This window comes from Lissotriton helveticus, chromosome 11, assembly GCF_964261635.1.
Source record: "Lissotriton helveticus chromosome 11, aLisHel1.1, whole genome shotgun sequence".
Taxonomy (NCBI): domain Eukaryota; kingdom Metazoa; phylum Chordata; class Amphibia; order Caudata; family Salamandridae; genus Lissotriton; species Lissotriton helveticus.
The window spans coordinates 10,143,437-10,160,176 of NC_136072.1; the positions used below are offsets into that span (position 1 = coordinate 10,143,437).

Here is a 16,740-nt window from a genome sequence, read left to right on the forward strand (position 1 = left end):
GGGGTGATCCCGCAAGTTGATCAACAATTCCTCCTCCGCTCCAGTCCCTGGGATGTCCTGGGACCACTTTCAGTGCAGGTAGGGTGGCGATTTGCGGTGATTTCAGGTCCCGAACAGCAGCGGAGCCCAGGAGCCGATACGGATTACATCCATTCGGCCACCTTGCTCGGCCACCGAATGTGCTGTTTTTAACATTACACACCGCAGTACTGCTCTCTGCCTACACTGGTGCACAAACTGTTGCCTATTGCCAATGTTGGTGTCCTTGTACCATAGTGCAAGGGTATCTACATTGTAGGAAGTATTGTTTTTGTTCAGGAAGAAACCCCTTCCTGCTCAAAAACAACCCTCCTAGGCTTTCTTCTGATTCTTTGTGTGCTACAGACTGCAGCACACATAGAAAGGGAAAGAAACTAGGAGAAAATAAAAGTATTCCTACTTGTCATGCCTTCTCTGGCGAGGCATAGCATTTTGTCTCATTGCAAGGCCTACCACAATTGGAAAGTGTGGGAATGCACCAACATCAATCGGTGGATACTTGGGAACACCCACAGTACACCCATGGACTGCCGCCGTGGGGCAGAGTACCACAATGCAGTAAATTTTCTGACCTGTACTACTTAGGAGTTGCATTGCCCTTGCATTGAGCAACGGGGGGCGCAAGGAAGACACAACTCCTAAGTTTGATTTATCAAGCTACGCAAGGCTACCTTGCGTGGTTTGATAAATCCAGAATACCACAACACCTGCGCAAATCCCTGCGTTGTCTTACTCTGCCCCCGGGAGGCTTTCCAAGGGTGGAGTGTGGGTGTTTCCTACAGAGAGACCGAAGCTTCCACACACATCAACATGAAGAACGTTGCTTTATTCAAGATAAATCCAAACCCCTTGCAGGCAACCACTTGCTGACACCTCCAGCTCGCAGACACCTCCAAATGTTGTCTCGCACCTCAACATTTCAAATGAACGTTGGAGCAGTGACGCAGAGTAGAGGTTGCATGAGCCGGACAGACCACAAACCAACTCCCCTAACATTAGTGCATGCTATACATTGAATATAATACGTGTCCCACTTTTCCCAATACAAGAAAATAAATTGTAAATAAAAAACCCAGATACATTGCCCAAAAGTAAAGCTACAAAATACAAGTATGTCATCATATACTCTGACTCTTCCAGGAAATTTGCAGACACGGTTTTCCAAAGTAGATAAAGAAGTACCAGTCATCACTTTGTACCCCATAGGTTCATTACACGTCTGTAGGGAGCCATTCACCATGATTAATTTCAAGCAATTCCACTATTGTCCATTTTGCAATTCCACAGCATAACCATCTTTGCTTACTTCATCCACACAACAAGCAGGACCAAACCTCAATTTACCCTTGGAACATTTGGCATCAGGTAATTTCACACAACCATAATCATCCTTCGTCAACACCAGGGGACAGATTTACAAACCCCTTGCGCCTCTTTTATGCCGCTGTTGCGTCACTTTTGTGACGCAGCGGTGGCACAAAAGAGGCGCCATGGTGTGGGGTATTTACAACATGACGCATCTGGGAGATGCGTCACGTTGTAAAGAACTGCGCCAGAGTAGGCAGTATGGCGCAGGGGGGGGCATTCCGGTGCAGGAACGCCTCCTAAAAGTGGCTGAGTGAAATCTACAAGATTTCACTCAGTCACTTTTGAGCCCATGCTGCGTCAAAATCCTGCGCCTGCTTCAAGCAGGAGTAAGGATTGACGCAGCATTGCAAAGATAGGGCACCCCCGAGCATTGCTGGAGCTGCGTCACGCTTACGATGCAACTCCAGCAATTAGCCGCCTTTACGGCACAGATGCGTCACGCATCTGTGCCGCTTTTGCCCCATGTTGCGCCGCATTATAAATGCTGCGCATCTATGGTGGCGGAGCCGTGGCGCACAATAAGTGACGCATTCCTGCTGATATGCAGGGATGCGCCAGTTATTGTATATCTGCCCCAACATTTTTTGTTCCTTTAATGATGGCATACCTTTCGCTACTTCTTGTTTGACTATCCTTAATTCTACTTGCAGACAGCTCGTTAGCATGTGGATTGACACTACTGGAATTGATTATGTGTCAACCAAGCCAGCCACAAAAAATCCTGAGTACCCCTCTCCCTCAATGCTGCAAAACGTGCAATACCAGTCACACAATGAGGAGTATTGCAAAACGACAAGAGCAAGGCACACACAGCAATCCGCACACCAACATCTTCTAGTACAGCTCCAATCCTCGTCGCCAAAGCAACAGGGAAACAGAAGCTTTCGAACACATCAACTTGAAGTAAGTTACTTTATTAAAGATAAACCCAAACACCTTGCGGGCGGCCGCTTGCCGACACCTCCAGCTCACAGTCACTTCCAGCTGCCACCTCTCCCCTCAAGAGGTGTCACAAGATGGAGAGGCTACTAGCCAACCCCCATAACATTAGTACATTGAGTATAACAGTACCCCCATGCACCGTCCATGGAGATTGACTCATTCCCACATTTACAATCAGTGGCACATCTGGAAATGAATCAAAATGCTGCAGTTCACCTGGTGAGGAGTATCTAGAAGAAGTATCTTCATTTCTTCTTGTTACTTCCTCCTTCAGCGTGTGCTTCATTCTGCAGCAGATATAGAAAGAGGAAAATGACTCAGAGGATTGTTTTAATGCATGAAGGCGCCCCTTCCTGCATAGAAACCCTCCTGCTTACAATGCAGGCACCCTTGCATCATAGTTCGAGGGTTACTACGTTGGCGCTAGACAGCATATTGTATAACAGCGCTATGCAAAGACAGGAATAAGCTGTGGATTGTTAAGTACAGCGCATTCCTGCCCTTTCTTCATCACGCAGCTGCGCTGTGCGATGATTCCATAAGTATGCCCCTTGGCGTATTGCTATTCACATATCCTTTATTGGTCCCCAGAATGTTCTGTTCATTTTAACCCAATTTCTTAACATATTTTAGGGTTACACTCTTTGCAGCATTATCCAAACCCTTGTATGTTTCATTTTTAAAGCAACGCTCTCCTTCTGGCAGTGCCAGTGGGGCCAGCAGTGAGCCCTTCTGCAAACAGCCCTGTCCTTGGCAGGACATGCAGCTCTCTGATTTAAGCAAGAAAGGGTGTGAAGTATTACTTTTATTTAAAGCAGGTCAACACGCTTTAGCTGTGTATAAGGTGTTGTAGCTTAGAGGCTGCTTTACATCACCTGATGACATTAGAGCATTAATTTGTAGTTTTCCAGGAAGTGAACCACACCCACCAGGATACCCTTATGGAGACAGGCGGAGTAATGAATGCACATTTGAGCAAATATGGACCAAGTGCTCCAAATATCATGAGTCTTAAGCAGTGGGAGATGATCTGTAATCATTATTCAAGTTGAAGGTGGCCCCTCCTGTACATATTCCGGTTAGAACTGGTGTTGAAAGAGTCATACACTGAGCTCCCTCTTGAAGGGGTTGAAAGAATTTTAATAGAGAGTGAAATGAAGTTTCAGACTCTCTGACCACTCCATAATAAAGCTTGGTTGAGTTGTTGATTTCTCCAAGGCACTGGTGGCTGCTGGGCCCTTAATGTGGTGGTGCCTAACATTTGACAAAGGTCCACCTCATTGTTTTCCACATTTGCCTTCTGTGTCCCCTATATCTTAAGAATTATTTCCAGTGTGCCAATGCCAGAATGCTTTCATAGTGATCCCTTATGCAATGAATGACATGCAAAGTCACAGTTCCAGAATGTTGCCATTGATACCAGCCACATGGCATGGGTGACCCATATGTCTTAATCACCCACATGTCAAAGTAAGGATTTTCTTGTGGTTTGCTTCCCCTGCCAGACCTCCACTCCCAATGTGCCATGGTCGTCAAGTACTACCTCCAGTGTCCCAGCACCATCATTTTGCCCTAGGTGCCCCTTCCCCCATAGCATGAATTACAACCAGTAAGTCCAGACCCACATTTTACAACAGGAGCCCATACTTATGCCAAGAATAACAAGAAAGGTGCCAGTGAAAGCAAGCTCTCTTGAGTGTCCCCATAAGCCAAGAATGACCACAAGTATGCCCTGACCAGCAGCAGACTCACACACAGAAAACATGCTAACAAACACACTCTTACTCACTCTCACTCATAATCTCTCTCTGACTCATGCTCTCTCATTTACACATTCTGATTCATATTCACTTTCACTCACTGTCTTTCACACACACATGTAACTATACATTCACACTCACTGATGTGCACTATTAATTTCACTCAAAAAGCCACTCACACTACACTCACTGATTTGCACTGTTAATTTCACTCACACATTCACTCACACTCACTCTTTCCCAATCATTGACCCTTACTCCCAACAACTGGTGTACAGGGGCTCTGATATAACATCCTGGGGGGACAGGTGCTCTGCTTTAATGAATAGGTGTCAGAAGACCCCTCAGTCCTCCAGGTCCTGGTGCAACTGCACTTACTGCACCTTTCAGAGTGACACCCCTAACTAACTTACACTCCCTCTCACATTCTCTCCCTCACTCACTCACTCACTCACTCTAACTCACTCACAGTGCATTACTACCCCACATTCACTCATCTATACTCACTCTCATACTCATTCATTGAATTCTCATGTATATCCTCATGAACAATGCAAGCTAACTTGAAAAGACTTCTCAACTCTATAAGATAACAGCTGAGCGAGAGCAAGTATTGTGAGATGTCTTCTTATTGACTGGTTCCAGATATTAGACAGACATCGACATGCAAATGATGGCATTTCTTCAACATTTTTACTTTGCTTTGACTTTATCAATGTTAAATGTAACATCAGTCAGCAAGTCATGTCACATTCCCACCTGTTGTGCTTTCCCAACATACAAGATATGCTATGGTGGCAAATCCTGCTCATCTCAGAATCTCAAGGTTTGAGACTGTAAAAAGTTAGTTTTTTAATGTCTTTCCAACTCCGAAAAAGGGTTTGTGACCCAGTACATATCGCTATTAAAATTCATCTTTGGAGATAACTGAAGACATTACAACTCAACTGTAATTACAAAATAGGAGACTGGCTTCTATGAAGGGGTTGCAGGCTCCCATGTGTTAGCATGTAAATGAACACATGAAGCAAACCTTGTTTCAGGCAATAATGTCACATTTTTCTTTATCACAGTTACTATGTTGGAATGTGTGGAGATGGAGCTAATGATTGTGGGGTGAGTAAAAGTACATGTGTGCTTATTCTTTCTAATATAATATTTACTGAAAATGTAAGAGTTATTTCTATACTGTACACTTAGGACTACCTACCTGCCTGCCTCTTGAGGTCAAAAGTATTTCACCGTTCAGAGAAACAGCATTTTTTTATGATACAGGATCAGTGGGTGGTATATTATCTGCCCCATTCTATACTCCTGATGTGGCCATTCCCCCTTCTGCAATAAGTCCTGCCTCTAAACCTGGCCTTTGCGCATTGTCCCTTTATTAAGCCACTGGCTCTATACTCATTAACCGTCTCCAGACCCCACTGGTTTCCAGCCGACTAAGTATCCCTAATTTCACCACACTTGGAGTCACCTCAGACCTGCAGCAAGGCAAAATGCTTGACTATATTCACACGGTCATGCTGGTGTTGTCTATGCAATGGTCCTTGAAAGAAGGGGGTACCATCGGATCATTATTGCAATGTACCCTGAGGTGAAGGTGGACATGGCTGGGATGTGTAGTTATCATCATGATGCTTTGATGCCCAGGTTCCTTGCATCGGGCTGTAGTGCAAAATTTTGAGTGAAGATTACGCTTCATGTGGAGAGGGTCCAGAATCTGGTACCTTTAGCCCCCCACTTTTGCCTGTACAACAGCCCCCTCCTCCTGGCTGTATCATGCAATGCAGGGATCAGATCATTGGTGCTCAGCAGAAGAAGCCTTGAAGTGGTGTCCGACATTTTTTTAATGGTTTGTTAAGAAAAAGATGCATGTGCCAAATATTTTATGTTACCATCCAATACAATGGTTCTTAACCTGTGATGTGATTGCTTAGAACATTTCATAATCTTAACAGTGTAATAAAGGGTATATAAATAAATAAGCAAAATAGAAAATAGAAAATTTTGAAAAGGTCTATAAATGTGAAGGAATTAGACATTAAAAAATAAGGTAATATCCTCAGATTGATTAGTGGGAGAATATCAAGCACATTGAACAGAAAACAGTTTGAATGATGAGTGGCCTCAATTAAATGTAGAAAAGTTTCAACATTCCCATTGAAATTTGGATTATTGGGGGCAAGATGGCGCCCGCACGGATGGACGTGCTGGACGTGTGAGCCGATCTCTCTCCCTGACCCACAGGTGATTTGAGATAGAATGTGAAAGAAACGTTGGTGCAATGAAAACGGACCGGCTACGGGAAAGAAATGGAATCGAAACGGAAAAATAACGTGTGCAGCCCTTTTTATTTTTCACCTCGTGGAGAATATTGCAATCGTGACAGTGAAGAAAACGCTGACGCTGATGCCGATACGGAAGGTGGTTACAGCGCTGACGAGACTCCGCCGAGCCTGGTGGGCGGCAACTTTCACAGGTGCTGCTGCTTGGCTCCGCTGCGAACACGGTGAACACCGCCTTGTTGGAAGTCGGAAGGAGAGAGGAGCTGCGAGAGTTTCTATCGTGATGGCCCCGAAAGGCACAAGGAAAAAACGAGACCCTGAAAGTAATACCACAGTGACTGCATGTGGAGGTGAGAAGGGCGTAGGTGGGGCTGCCGCTGCGGTAAAGAAAACCGGGGCAGGGGTTGTTTCTGAAACTCCTGGTGTAGCTAGGCAAACAATTTCCACCCTGTTTCTGGCGGCAGAGGAGAAAAAACGAAAAGAAGCAGCGCGCAGCCCACAGTCAACATCACAATCAAAGAATAATACGGGAGAACTCATTACATCAATAAAAGTGATGCCGAACGATAAATCGTCAGAACTAGTATTAACAGTGATGTCGCAAAATGTTAATACACCAATCGATTTTGCATCTGTGAATGAAAGCACTGATGCTATTATTTCAGATGGAGTGCCTAGCTCTGAGTCACTGGAAGGAAATGCTATAGAACCTCCTGAAGACTCAGTCATGGTAGAGAAAGGCTTGGCTGTAAGGGTGGGTACAGCTGTATCTAATGAGGCAGAATCTGTGGATTTTTACTCAGTGTCAGAAAATTCAGCCTTTTCATGTGAAGATTTGGCCACACAGTACTCTAAGCAAATGTGTATGGAAGAAGTTGAAAGCGAGGTTGACGATGAGGTTGATGATGACGAAGCTGATGAGTGTACAGAAGAAAGCCCTATCACTGTGAGGGGTGGAGGGGATGCATCTATGGAACAAGGGGCTGTCGGAGGATATCAAGAAGACTCAACAGGCAATATCACTCTAGCTACAATATATCAAACAATACTGAGCCACATGGACAAAACTGAGCAAGAAAGTCATAAAATTCAAAACTCTTGCCGGAAACTCCAAAGTTCTATTCGGAGACTAGCAAAATCACAGTCAGACTTTGGGGAAAGGTTTACTGAGGTTGAAACCAGAATATCTAATATTGAGGATGAACTGCAAAAACAGAAAACGGCCACTGAAACGTTAAGTGCTAATAAAGAGGACTTACTATGGAAAATGGCCGATTTTGAAAATCGCGCACGGCGCAATAATCTAAGAATTATGCAAATACCTGAAGGTAACGAAGGGCAGGATCCACGCAAGTTTATTGTGGAATTGTTTCAGAAGGCATTTCCGGATTTGAAAAAATGGGACTGGGAGCGAGAGATTGAGCGTGCCCACAGATATCCTTTCAATATCCAACTTCGAACTGGGCAGAATGTAACTAAACCTAGACCTTTTCTTGTGGCCTTCAACAGCTTCCGTGCCAGAGAAGATATATATATGCACACTCGACCAAACAGCAAAGGCATGGGTGAAGGGTATACTTTTTTCGCAACAGCAGACTATAGTAAATACACTATGGATACACGCTGGCAGCTTTGTCAGTTGGTGAATCAATTTCAAACAAAGGGTGCCCAAGCCTACATTATGAATCCGGCTAAACTTAAAGTGATATATAAGGAGAACACTCGCTTTTTCACTAATGTAACAGCCGCAAAGGAATATTTGCATGGTATAAAGGATCTTTAGATTATATTCATGAATGACTTTTAGGTATCAGTTCATGATTTAGTTAACGGGCAAACATTTTGAGTGATGTACAACACAGATTGGTTGATATAATTATTATTATTTTTTTCTAAAAGAGAATGGCTATGTACTTAAGAGACGTATAGTTTATCTTTTGTGCTTTGAGAGTTAGATTGGAAGTAAGAATAGGAAGATTTGGATATGACGATATCAACAGTTTCTTTATAGCTAAAATATGAATGAAAAGAAGCCTGTGGGGGAGCGACAGGGGGGGAGTGCTGCTCATTACCATCACTAGGACCAGGAGTCCGAAAGCCCTGGTAATGGAGGGGGGGAAAGGGGGGAAGGGGATTGGGGGGTTAGGGGGTTGTTGGTGGAGGAGGGCACTGGGGTTAAAAGGGAAAAAATCCACGTTGGGGTCAAATGACATTATAGAATTGACAAAAAGACAAAAACTTAGTAAGAGACTATTAGCCGAGGGTAGGATGAGGTGTACCAAGGCAATAATAAATCACACAAATGCAGAAGGTAAAGAGGGCGGGAAATTATAGTAATGGTTAGTAACATTAAAATTTGTTCTTTCAATGTTTCGAGTCTCAACAATATAAATAAAAGGAAAAGGATCACATCTGAAGTTCGTTTTTTGAAGCCGGACATTTTGTGTTTACAAGAGACCCATCTTCCTTGGGAGAAAAGGGGCCTAGCTGCTGAGTTAGGGTATACAGTTTTGGCAGCATCCCAACAAACAAGCTTGATAAGAGGAGTAATGATCTTGATTAGACCACGTTTAGGCACACTTGTGCGCAGCTTAACGGACAAATGGGGTAGATGGGTGATAGTGACATTAAATATAGGAGGTACTTATATAACAATATGTTCTATCTATGGATCTAATTTGGATGAGGGGGAAGTATTTGAATATTTAAACTCTGAGCTAGCTAACTGGAGCTCTCCCCTGGTTGTGTGTGGTGATTTAAATATTAATTTGGCAGTGGGGGAGTTAAATGCTGGTCCGGAGAATTATAAGGGGCGAAAACCTCGGATGTTTAAAGCACTAAATAACCTAGTTAAGGACCATGCGCTGGTTGATATTTGGAGCAAAAATTTCCCAACATTACCCGGGTATAGTTATTACTCCTCACCCCATAGGAAATTTGTCCGTCTGGACTATTTTTTTACTTCAACTAGCATTCAATCCAATATCAAGATTTATTTATATCCTAGGGTAACATCGGACCATTCCCCACTTATAATTAAGATTACCCATGCTGGAGAAACGAAACAAAGCAGGAGCTTTTCGTTCGATAGGAAACTGTGTTTGGATGTACATTACAGAGAATACATGGGTAAATGGATCACAGAATTTATACAGAATAATAAGAACTCCGCCAATATTGAGATAATATGGGACACTTGGAAAGCCTGTTTTAGAGGGGAGGCATTGAATTATGGACTCTATTACCAAAATCAGCAGCAGAGGAAATTGCGAGATTTGTATGACCAGCTAAGTAAGGCGGAAGAATATCTAATAAAAGAAATAGAGAAGAGGGATAACATGACTAAAATCCAGTAGCATGAGGGGATAATTGCTAAATGTCGTGCTAATATCACAGGAGTTTGGTGTGAGGAGATAGCTAGGAAATATTTAATATATAGAATCCATATCCATGAGTATGGAGAGGCTATAGGAAGGGCACTGGCCCTAAAATTAAAAATGAAGGAATCTGCCCGTCAAATTGTGAAACTGCAAGATAAAAATGGGGTTATGTTTGAAGATCCAGAGAAAATATTGGAAATATTATATCAGTTTTACAATGAATTATATACTTGTCAATCTAATCTATCTCCTGACGGCTTTCTGCATGAGGTTATATTTAGTAAATTGACAGATTTTGAGAAAGAGGTGCTAGATCAGCCTTTTACAATGGAAGAACTGGAAACAGCAGTAAGAAATATCCCGAATGGGAAAGCAGCTGGCCCTGACTTTATTCCAGGGGAGGTCTATAAATGTTTTTTTGAACCTTTAAAAAACCTTATGCTTCAGACTTTCAGAATGGCACAATTAGGGAGAGCTCCACAGTCATGGGATGACGCCTCAATTGTTGTATTTGCTAAAAAAGGGAAACCACCGGAGCTACCTGCCTCATATCGACCCATATCTTTACTAAATTGTGATAGCAAGCTATATTCAAAGATGCTTGCAAATCGTATGTCTAAGGTTATAACACCATTAGTATCACTGAGCCAGCATGGGTTTATCCCAAATAGAGGGACTATAGCACATATTAATAAAGTGATCACCTTGATAGACATAGCAGAAACCGAGAGAAGAGATTTGGCGCTGATCTTACTCGACGCTGAGAAAGCGTTCGATAACGTAGAGTGGGCATATCTGTGGGCAGTAATGAATAGAATGGGATTTGGCAAAAAAATTCTGAGAGCTATTAAAGTATTGTATCGCGCACCTAATGCGAGAGTTGTAGTTATGGGCAGAAACTCGGAAAGGATAACCATTACCAGAGGTACACGCCAGGGGTGCCCCTGCTCCCCACTTCTTTTTGCGCTATTTATGAATCCTTTTTTATTAAAATTATTAGAGTCACCACATATTAAACCATTTATTGTTTCAAGCATACCCCATTCAATATTCGCATACGCGGATGATATCGCTATTATTACCACGGATCCTGGACAGGCATTGACAGAGATTGAACGCTTGGCTACAGATTTTGGAAGCAGCTCCGGCTATAAGTTAAATGCCGCAAAAACGCAGGTGCTTTGCACAGATACGGTTCAATTTAATGATAACAGGGTTACCCACGAAGTGATATATCTAGGAATTATAATTAAATCCCACACACAAGAGATAGTGGACGCTAATTGGGGTATGATAATGCAACAAATCAAGCAATCCTTAGACAGATGGGGGAGACTTCAGCTGTCTATAATAGGGAGAGGTAACATCATCAAGATGAATGTACTAGCTAAGATATTATATGTATATCGCAGTATTCCCTTAGAGATACCCTTAAACCACATTTATCAACTGCAAATTCTATGTACAAAATTTTTTGGGGCACCCGGAAAAACCAGACGTGCAATGAAATGGTTGACTCTGCCTATAGAGAGAGGAGGGCGTGGGATCCCGGATTTTGTGTTTTACTATTATGTTTGTTTTTTACAAAGAATGAGAATTTTGTTGATGGGAGAACAAATTGATGACCCGGCAGAATCCCCCTCGATATTTTATCTATTATTAGGGGAACATGCGAAAGGATGTTTGTTAAAAGAGCTGGAGGGGAATTACTACAAACACACCCGTTTTAAGGTGGTCGAGTCCGCATACAAAGTTTGGAGAAAGGTTGCGAGGATATTGAAGTTAGAGAGAATTTTGTATTATACTCCCCTTTCTGCGGACAAAATACTTCCATCAATATTGTGGGACAATGTAGCGAAGGAATGGAGCAGGAGAGGGGTGGGTAGAATCGGAGATCTATATGATGCGGACGGAATATTTAATTCTTTTTCTAGTATGGTTAGTAAATTCCAGCTACCTCAGTCTTCTTTTTTTAAATATCTTCAAATCAGAGATTTTTGTTTAAAGAAACTAAATAGACCCAGCCCGAATAAATTAATAGAGGCAATTCAATCAAAAAAAAGGATAGGTATGATATATCGGTTGCTGATGGAATGTAAGCCTGATGACTTGAACAAATATAATGTATATTGGCAGAATCAGTTGGAGGAAACCGATCTAAATATTGCTGATTTCATTTTGATGGCTAAGGATATCTGTCTGTCAGCCAATTTGAAAGCTCAGGTATACAAGACAATATTTAGATTATATTATACTCCCAAACGTATGGCAACATGGGGGCCTATGTATGACGGAAAATGCTTTCGGTGTGGAGGGGAAGATGCAGACATTGTTCATGTCTTTTACGATTGTCTTAAATTAACGTCTTTCATCTCCAGTATAGAAAGGTTTATATCTTTGGTCATTCACTATCCGATTAAAATATCCCCTGCACTTATGTTAGTAGGGGGTGGGCAATGTGTTAATGAAAATGAGAATTTGCGTAAATTTCTGAATTTTTTATTTGTGGCAATGACTATAGCTCGATTATGTATAGCTACGGAATGGCTACAACCTGAAGCACCGATGTTTGAATTCTGGAGAAGGAAACTGTTTAATATATATGAATTAGAATGGAACTTGTACGCATTAAAGGGTGTCAGGAAAAGAAAATTAGGTATATCGATTTGGGGAGCACTAAAAGTGTATCTAGAGGAATAATCTTATGGATTCGAGTATTTAGTTTCTGGAATTGTTAACCTGCCCTACCCGTTATGTTCAAATATTATTGTAAAAGAAGATGATGAAGGTCTACATTTTTAGGTTGTGAATGTATTATTTTTGTCAAGTGACCCAACGATGGTAATAAACAAATAAAAAATACAATAAAAAAAATGAAATTTGTATTATTGTTTTTGAATTAAATAAAATATTTCATCATTTGCATATTTGTTTGATGAAAGATCGTTTCTGTATTTCTCCGTGTATTTTTTTGTGGAAGAAATCATCACTAATGCTTGAGCCGGGGTCCCTGGCTCACAGGGAGGGCTCAATGGGAGTCCCCCAATTCCAATTATTTTTCCAGTACAGATTAATTGGGTGTGAGAAATTGGGTTATTGGTTAAGGGAGGTGTGAGCCCTTCTTTAGCAACAGCCGCAGTCCTTGCCATGATGAACTACAAAAAGTGATTAAATAGACCTGTGCTTAACCCCCTGGTAGGTTGGAACAATGAGAAGAACAGTCAGGTTTAACTTAGATGCAATGTGTAAAGTATTTATTAAGCATGTAAACAGCAATAAACTAAAAACACAACATAAGAAAAATCCAATACCAATTTAGAAAAATAGAACGTATTTTAGTAAATAATGTCATAGCAGAATGGCAATAACCCAATCTTTAGAACCGGAGAAATTGAAATGTAAAGCCTTTTGTGAAAATGGGGCCAAGAAGCAGAAAGCACCACTCAAGGCTATCTGGTTGCCCTGTGTGGGGGGAAAGTTATACATTCAGGAAGATCGTGATGGCCCACAGGCCAGAAACAGGGACCAGGCTAGTCCAGCTGAAAAGAAACCTTCTAAAGTCCAATGAAAGAGTTCTTTTCACGTTGGAGGGGGTCGTATGGAGAAGCCTTTCGCCGTGCAGAGCTGGCCAAGAATTGTGGACCTTTGTTGCCATAGTGCAAAGAGCTGGTCATCACTGGACCTTGAGCTTGGTGGATCATTGTGAAAGTCACTGTTGGCACAAGGTGCAGAGCTCGTGTTGGCGGACGTTGCGAGGGTCACTGTTAGTGTGAAGAGCAGATCCCATTGACACTTCTCTTTGCAGCTCTTGTACGATGCAGAATCTTGGTTCTCATGGGACTATATGCTGTTGTGAAGAGCTCGAACATTCAGGATTTTCCCCGTTTACGAGAGGAGGGGCACTGACTTGATCACACCTCATGTGGATCAAGACTCTCTTAAGCAGAGGCCAGTGGGAAGGCTCATGCATGACCATGCCGATGCAGTTGGTGCCGGGCGGTGGCAGGGAGGCCTCTGGAAGCTTGTTGTGTCTCTGTAGCTCACACAGGAGGTCAGCCAACTGACCATTGGGTCACTCTGGGTAGCCTGGGTTCAGACCAAGGAGGCAACATTTTCCTTCTTCAGGAAGCATGTGAGCCCTTCCAGTAGCACAGCAGTCCTTCTGGCAGGAGGGCCGTTCTTCTTCTGAATCTTCCACACGTCCAGTAGGGTTCTGATGGTGGGTTCTGTAGGTTCCTTCTGTATATCTGGTGCCAGCCTGTGTGTGGGAAATTCTAAGACCTACGCCCAAAACAGGTTCTGATCAGTTCTTCCCCTTGACCTGGTTCTGGCTCCAAATTGTCTATGGTGACAATAGGCAGGTTAGGCTTGGTGTCAAGTTTGTTTGAGTTTGCTGTATGCAGAGCCCTTTGAAATGTACTCATGGCAGGGGGAAGCTCCTCACAGATGCTGATAGGGGGTACAGCATTGACACTCAACGCTGTCCTCAAGTACTGTTGTATTGTGTTGAATTACTTCAGGTCCACAAATCCTGTAGGACACTATCACAATGATTGAATGGTGTCATCAGTAATGCAATCAATTATGTAATTTGGGATACCATATGTAATGTCAACAATTATGTCATTTACCATACCATGAGTGATATAATATATGTAAATGTAAATGTAAATGTGTTGGACTTGTAAAGCGCTCGGCTGCCCGTAAGCGTCCCGGCGCTGAAGACCGCTGGGGAACCCGTCCTGGCTTTCCCTGTGAGATGGTCCCTTCTGGGTATCTCCAAGGTGAAACCAGGCATCCCCGGTGTCTGTGGGGGGCCGTTGTAGAGATGAGGCAAGCTTAATGCGCAGAGTTGCCGAGTGTGATCCCTGGCTAGAGTAGGCACCGAGGCGAGAATTGTCGAGTCCGCTGACCCTGGTCCACGACCCTGCTGCGTCGGGAATTGAACCCTGGTCCCGGGCCTTTCTCTGCTTCCGGGTCTGCCGCCTCTAACCAGGGAGCCACACCACTCCACTTTATGACATCATTCTGTGGAAAATGGGGACAAGAGTTATTGTTAGTTCACTTAACTATAACTCGCAAATGTCCGAGTTTTTTCATTTTTTAAACATTAGTTGTGATCTCATTTTAACCTCTAATTATAACTTTAGCCCTTGATTTTCCAGTGAAATTCTTGGGTTTAAATGTAAGCTAAGATCTTACTACCAAACCTAACTATAACATCAGTTTAACCATTGGATTTTTCAGTTAATTTCTGTGGTTTATTTTATCACATTCAAAATTGAGCATACGCTGAACTCCCGAAGGCAACTTGCAGTTACTGTGCTCAGCCTTTGGCTGTGATCAGGGGGTGGGTATTTCACACTGGGCCTGGTCTCCCATCAAGTTCTGACACCAGCCCCCACAAGTGCTTTGGCTATGCACACATGGGGTTGTAGACAAGGCCTGCCCTTTAGCCAGGCCCTGAGCTCATCCCCCCGCACAGCCTCCAGCCGTGTTTAGAGGGGCTTGGAGAGACACAAATCCTAGCAATGTAAGAAAGTGGGGTATAAGTTGGGAAAGATGTGAGCCTTTCCCAAGCAATAGGCACACAACCTTCCATCTACTAGGAATCAAGTACCCCATTGTAGCACTTGACTCTATGAGGGTAGGGAGGCAGAGCAACCCAGGCGCACTCAGGGGAGGTGGTGTGGGCTAGTGCCCCAGTTGGCAGGTACACCACGAACATCACCCAGTACATCATTGTCCAGATAGCGCTTTTACTTATAAAAAGGAAAATTAGTTTAGTATGCACATGCTACAGTGACATTCTCCTAACAGTCCACACCCCTAGCGACCTGAACGCTAAGACTATGAAACCTCCACTTATTCTAGATACAATATAAGGAGTGTCTTTATTGAAATATGGCCCTACTGGCTTTGTCTGGGAGTCACCACATTCATAAAAGCAGACCATATCATAACAGATTGTTAAAAAACCATTAAAATGGCTATGTGCAATACCACCTCATGATGACTACCAATCTGATAATAATCAAAACAAAATATTTCTAATTTTTATTAAAGCATTGAATACATCATTGTCAGTTTTGGTATTCATTACAATCTCAGCAAAAATATTAGTTTTTCTTCCACTTTTAACTTGCTGCCAGAACAGCATTAGAATCCACTAATCGAAATTTCTGCACACCAGAACCTCTGAGCAAAATCCCAAGCTGTAGGAGTGCTTAAAAGCATGTGAAAACTCTCATGGGGGTCACGCATTTAACCCCATAGGAGGGGTTAGTTCTATTTTGAAAACACTTTAATGGGGCTCCTGGGGGACTTCCAAACACCTGGCAGCCCCTCAAACATTTAGCAATCACTTTGTAGTGTCTGTATCCTTTCTCTGTGGCTTACAGGGTTCTTCATTCCGTAGCTGATCAGAGACCTGCAGCAGCGCTTTGAAGTGGACGCTACATGAAGAACAGATTATTTTTTGTCCTTTTTATTTTATTATAATAGTTTCCCCTGTTTCACTGTGGGTACAACAACATTTTTCTCCATGCTGGCCTACCAAGGAAGTCCCAAAGCACCTGTGGTTCCTTCCAGCTTCCTGCATCTGTGGCACAGCGCTGTGCCGACATTACTGGGCATTCTTACCCGCCCCTACGGATTGCAAGTGGCAACAGAAACAAGGCATTATTTATGCCCATAGTAAGTGCAAATGGGAGGCTCAAGGCTGGGATCTCCCTCAAACCCCTTGGGATTGAATGGAGCAATCTGCTCTCATTGGTGAACATGTACAATATATGCTGTGATCTCTGCTTTCATTCTGAGCAATCCTAGTGATGTCTTCACAAAAGAGAATTCCAAAACCCTAAGCTTTGGGAATAAGAGATATCAAAGCTGAAGGAAACAGTAGGGGGTTCTGGAGAAAGCAATTACGCATAGTTGGTTCAAGTTAAACAATGTTAAACCATA

General features: G+C 42.9%; 1 protein-coding gene across 1 annotated transcript in view; it reads left to right on the forward strand.

Moving 5' to 3' along the window:
* LOC144792084 (putative cation-transporting ATPase 13A4) overlaps window positions 1-16,740 on the forward strand; it is a 439,619-nt gene that overhangs the window by 350,805 nt on the left and 72,074 nt on the right. Inside the window, exon 24 of the mRNA XM_078666936.1 lies at window positions 5,183-5,225. Within this exon, the coding sequence (XP_078523062.1) occupies window positions 5,183-5,225 (43 nt within the window). The remainder of the gene's footprint in view (window positions 1-5,182; window positions 5,226-16,740) is intronic.